This window comes from Mustela nivalis (assembly GCF_964662115.1).
Source record: "Mustela nivalis genome assembly, chromosome: 4".
In the NCBI taxonomy this organism is placed as follows: Eukaryota; Metazoa; Chordata; class Mammalia; order Carnivora; family Mustelidae; genus Mustela; species Mustela nivalis.
In genome coordinates this window covers 93,686,817-93,692,816 of record NC_139023.1, presented here as the reverse complement: position 1 = coordinate 93,692,816, position 6,000 = coordinate 93,686,817, and the positions used below count along the sequence as shown (strand labels likewise).

The following is a 6,000-nucleotide window of genomic DNA, read 5'->3' as shown; positions in this document are numbered from 1 at the left end:
CCTGCCTATAATTAAAATCTATCTTTGTGACACTGATAATATTTTTAAGCAAGGTTTGCAGTAGTTTTTGCATTATTTTCCGAGTTCACCAGTTTGTTAGAAATACTAGATGCCAAATAGTCTTCCATTTTATTTAAAGAACCAACTATAAGTCTCTATAAGAAATGATCCTTTATGAGGGGTTTGGTACTGAATTCAAAATAAAAAAGAAGTTTTAAATTCATCTCTTTAATGACAAGTAGACAGGCATTCATATAATTTATAGCAATAGCAATCAGATCTGGGGGCAAGAATTTTAGAGAAGGTAATCATCAGTGCTCTGACGCTTATCCACTTCCCCTTAGGAAAGGGTTAGAGAAGGTTTGGGGTCAAGAGTGTAGCCCTGGACGGAGCCCTGAGTCATGAGTCAGGCTTTCTGCTCAGCAGGGTGCCTGCTTCCTCCTCCTCTCTCTCTCTCTCTCTCTCTCTCTCTCTCTCTCTGCATGCCTCTCTGCCTATTTGTAATCCCTGTCTGTCAAATGAATACATAAAATATTAAAAAAAAAAAAAAAAGGTTCTGCTGGAAATGTTTCCTCATGGTCTCCTGAAACTAAGATTCTCCACTCATTTATCAGTGGCTCGTAATCCACAGACTAAGTGCTTTCTATGAGAGTCAAACAGACCCCTGATGAGCTGTCCCTGAGAATTTCTGGCCCCATGATCACCTACATTTTGCTTTGTCATTCTCCTTGCCTTGATTAAAGCTTTATGTGAGTATGAAAAAAAAAAAAAAAAAAAAAGAGTGTAGCCCTGGGAGGTGCCTGGGTGGCTCAGTGGGTTAAAGCCTCGGCCTTCAGCTCAGGTCATGATCCCAGGGTCCTGGGATTGAGCCCCACATCGGGCTCTCTGCTCAGCAGGGAGCCTTGCTCCCCACCCCCACCCCCCGACTGCCTCTCTGCCTACTTGTGATCTCTATCTGTCAAACAAATAAATAAAATATTTTTAAAAAATTAAGTAAATTAAAAAAAAAAAAAAAGAGTGTAGCCCTGGAATGAAAAAGATATGAAAAAATGACCCTTGCCTTTATGGAGTTCAAATTCTCAACTAGTGAGGAAAGAGATAAACAGAAAGGTTTTCCACATTTGCTTTCATTAACATACACATTCACACCTCAGTTTCCAAAAAAATACTTACAGAAAATTCGGATATCTCTTAAGTGTCATTGAGTTTGAATTATACACAAATATCTCAGATTTATGTCCATAAGGGATATCTTTGAGGCACATTGAAGATTATCTAGCTCAACTAGTTTGTTTCACCGAAGAGCAAGCAAGCTCTGAGAAATGGTTTATTGCAAAAGATTATAGAGCCTGCAAGCTGTTCACCAGGATAGTGCCACCCCAACACAACAGATCTTGCTTAAATTTTGTTTTGTTTTCAGTAACTATGTCATTTGAGGGAAAGGTGTTTTGATTATTCGTATTTATTCATGCTTAAAGCATTTTAACCCCCACTTCCCAACCCTTTTAATCCAATTTACAAGTTTTCATTTTTTACATAAAGTAGGTTTTATTTAATTTCTTCAGGAATTTAAAATACCGTAGAAAGAGGCACCTGGGTGGCTCAGTAGGTTAAGCTTCTGCCTTCGGCTCAGGGTCCTGGGAATGAGTCCCGCCTGGGGCTTTCTGCTCAGCAGGGAGCCTGCTTCTCTCTCTCTCTTTCTGCCTGCCTCTTTGCCTACTTGTGATCTCTCTCAGTCAAAGAAATAAAAAAAATCTTTAAAAAAAAATACCATAGAAAAATTATCTAAATAATTCATTTTAAACAGACCTTCACCACATACAACCGAGCTGTCATTTTGTCTAGTGCATGAATCTTTTTCTCTGAATCTGAAAATTTGTTACATTAAACAAAGTAGGCATAGCATATGACCCACTACTTCGTATTTTTTATGTGCACTAAGATGTGAAAGAGGAGATGCTTTTGTAAGACCACAGAAATGGAACACTTATGGGAGAAAAATTAGAAAATAATTTCTGATAATTTCAAAATAATTTATTTTGAAAAATAATTTCAACATTATCTTAATATACTTTATACTTGATAGTCATTCACCTTGATATACTTTTGCACACATAAAAGGAGGTAAAATTAAAAATAGAGCTTCCCGATGACCTTGCAATTGCACTACAAGATACAGATATAGTGAAAAGAAGGACCATCTGTACCCCAATGTTCATTGCAGCAATGGCCACAGTCACTAAACTGTGGAAAGAACCAAGATGCCCTTCAATGGACGAATGGGTAAGGAAGATGTGGTCCATATACACTATGGAGTATTATGCCTCCATCAGAAAGGATGAATACCCAACCTTTGTTTATCAACATGGATGGGACTGGAAGAGATTATGCTGTGTGAAATAAGTCAAGCAGAGAGAGTCAATTATTATATGGTTTCACTTATTTGTGGAGCATAAGGACATGTGGAGATGGAGAAGTGAAGGGAGTTCGGGTTAAATTAGAGGAGGAGATGAACCTTGAGAGACTGTGGACTCTGAGGAACTGAGGGCTTTGAAGGGGCGGGAGATGGGAGGTTGGGTGAGCCTGGTGTGGGTATTGTGGGGGGGCATGATTTGCATGGAGCACTGGGTGTGGTGCATAGACAATGAATTCTGGAACACTGAAAAGAAATTTAAAAAGTAAATAATTTTTTTTTTTAAAAGGAAATAAAATTGTAAAACTTTGAAAGATAAAAGGACACAATTAGAGAAAAAATTCTCCATTTTGATAATCTCCAAATAAAATTAGTGGAGATTTTAAAAATAGGCCTCAGATGACCCTGGTATACAAAGATAATACATAGTAACATATTGTCAATGCGATTTTACATTGTGTTCATTTAGAGACTGAATTGTGTGTGCCTACTGAGATCTTGAGTCAGGAGCAAAGTTTATGGACAAAATATGCATTCACTAATAACATTGTGAATGATAATTCTGAACTAGAGAACTGCATATTATGTCTTTACTACAATTCAAGAATAGAAGTCAGCACTGAGATGTTATATTACATTTAGTTGCTAAATTCAACATATGCCTCTCAACAAATCTGTGCTTTTCTTGATTGAAGATCATAATAATTAAAAATCAAACTTGAGTAACTTGGAGATATAATCGAATTTCCTTCTAGTAGGGCTAGTATTTACCAACTATTCTTGTGAAAGGATTGGCAATGGAAACCAAAAGAAACAAGTATTTGAAAATTCTCATGTTATTAAAAAAAAAAAAGTAAATAGAATACTTACCGGGTTTAGAAGGATTGTGAGGAAAAGTTCACCTCCTCTGATACTTTTATCCAATTCTTGGGGTCCTCCCGGATATTCTTTGTAGAAAATAGTGTGTGTGAACAACCCGCAGGTCTGTCGAGGGAGGACCTAAGGAAGAAGGGGGAAAGCAGCAGCATGCACAATACTTAATTAAGAGCTCTCCCACTGACTCGTGACTTCAGAGTCTGTAAATTATCATTTCCTGTTGTAGTTTCCTTGGGTGCTAAAGCCAAATCTTACTGAAATCAAGATCTGGTATTGGTGTAATGATATAAATATTAAGGAGTTGCCAAATCAAAGCTATAAGACACATAGGCTAAAGCATTGTCATGAAATGCTATAATTTTCACCCGCCATCTCAGTTATGTTAAAGGACTGGCAAAAAATAAAAGCCTTCTTAAGATTAATTTAATTCAAATATAGAGATGCCCCACGTTACATTTTTCATGGTATTAGGCCATTGCTTCTGAATCACAATCTTACATAGTACTCAGTTTCTAAGACTCAAAACAGTCCGTTTTCAGCACTTCTACCACTTCTATAAATTTTATTTTCACTACACTCAGATTTTAAATTTTAGTCACAGTAGTAGTCAGACCATCTAATGACTACTTCTGGTACATTCTGAGGTTAATTCTGTTATAAATTTGAATGTTCAACAGAGAAAGCAAATAAGTAATTTTATTCCAGAAGTTGATTTTGAATAAAAAAGCTGCTTATAATCTAATGGAAAAATGCATCCAATTGAACAGAGTAACTATAATTCTATTTATTCTTTGCTTAATTTCTATAGTAGCTTGTATTAAGTTCAAACTAAATGAATGCATGTAATATTGGTTGAAATGAATGTTTTTATTTTATAATAATCAAATTCATGTAACTCAATAAAGGGAAAAGTGGTATTTTCACTCTAATTTAAAATTATACAAGAACAATTCTTTCTATACCTCCTGGATTTTTATGAATGTCAATACCACTATTTGCATAATTAATAGCTCCATTTAAGTCTGAGGCTTTTTAAGGTCTTCTAGTAATGGCTGTGGTTAAGCACGTGTATTACTGTGTTTTCTTTGCTTTTAGATAGTGATTAGGTAGATAGATAGATTATAGATAGATAGAGAATTCTAATAGCAATCTGAACAATGATTGGGAAGATGCAAATATTTAAAATAGGGAGAAGAGTTTGTAGACCCTTGCTATGATCTAGGCAAATGATAATGAGAACATACCTAAGGCACTGTAATTAAAGATGGATATTTTAAGATGACTATTTTATTTCAAAGTGAAGAATACCATTTTTTATTCATTCCAATGAATACCTTTAAATTCCTAGGTGAAATTCATTTGATTCTATTCTCATTTATAACAACTGATATACCATTGTTGCATCAGATTATTTTTTAATCAAAATATCTGAAAAAGTATATGTCCACCTCCATTTTTAGAGAATGCAAGAAAAAAAAACATGAATATAAAAACAATATCCTAAGATACTCTTAAGTATCTGAAAACCAAAATAAACTGAGTAGATAAATTTAATTTTCAGATCCTATTTGTTTGACTCTGTCTGTTGCTAGTGTAGTAATTTGGGAGCTATTCTCTTGATCTACAGACTGACACTTTGCCTGGAAAATTCTCAATATGACTACCTAAACAAAAAGACAAGGAGCAACTCCCAAAAGTATAAGGTCCCCAGACAAAACTTCAATTGAGAAAGTACATGGATGATTTGTTTGAAATTAATTTTCAGGATTTTGAGGTTATCTTGAATTTGGCAAAACCGCCCACCGTTTACAAAGCAAACCACTAGCCAAACAATGTGTTAACCCGTGACCAGTTACCACCATGGTATGTTAGGAACTTAGGATACTCGTGCTAGAGAGCTCTGAAGTTAGATCTTGTATTTTTTCCACATATAGGTATTAAGAGCTTTCATCACAAAAAGCAGTTTATGCTCACCATGATGTTATTGTGAATGAAGCCCTTTCGGTACCGTGCAGGTTTCAAATGTGGATATTCTTCAGTGCTGGTGACCTGAATACCCCAGACCTTCTTCCAAGCTTCATACAACTGAATGTGAACTGGGTAGACCCCTGAGTGATGTGGTGCCACTGCGTAGCCCATGTTGATAGGTATTCCGTGCTCCTAAAAGAAAGCGAAAACATCACATGGAGTGCGGTCAATTGAATCCAATTAAAATTGTTTCCATAAACATCCTTTAGTATACATTGAATTTTATGCTAAGTACAAGAAATCTAAAAACTAACATAGAGCTTTGTATTTCAGCAGCTCATAATCTTAAAGCACTCTGATGGTCTCATAGACATAGTAAATACTTTGGCATGTGGTATGTGGGTGAGTTTAATTCTGAATTTTGAATACAGAACGTTTTGGAGGAAGATAGGAAGAGAATATGGACTTTCCTCAGATAGAAAAGTAGTGTTACTTGAGCAAGTGCCAAATATGAGAGATGGAAGAACACGCTGTGTGTGTGTGTGTGTGTGTGTGTGTTTGTGTGTGGTGTATCTGTGTATAAAATGTTGAAGACAACCAGAAAGCTAAGAATGAACTATAATGAGCTTTTACTGTTAACTAAGGGATTTGGAATAAATTCCATTTAAATAATGTAGATAAGCAAGCTCTCTTGAGCAGGAAGGGACAAGATCTGTTCTACGTTTTTGGAGGAAAGACCCAGT

At 35.7% G+C, this 6,000-nt stretch overlaps 1 protein-coding gene across 2 annotated transcripts in view; it reads right to left on the bottom strand.

Moving 5' to 3' along the window:
- The window catches only part of LOC309863291 (bifunctional heparan sulfate N-deacetylase/N-sulfotransferase 4), a 242,168-nt gene that overhangs the window by 53,194 nt on the left and 182,974 nt on the right, over nt 1-6,000 (bottom strand). For both annotated transcript variants that reach the window (XM_082727895.1, XM_082727896.1), the window contains exons 5-6: nt 5,264-5,449; nt 3,284-3,412 (exon numbers count right to left, since the gene is read on the bottom strand). In XM_082727895.1, the coding sequence (XP_082584021.1) occupies nt 3,284-3,412; nt 5,264-5,449 (315 nt within the window). The remainder of the gene's footprint in view (nt 1-3,283; nt 3,413-5,263; nt 5,450-6,000) is intronic.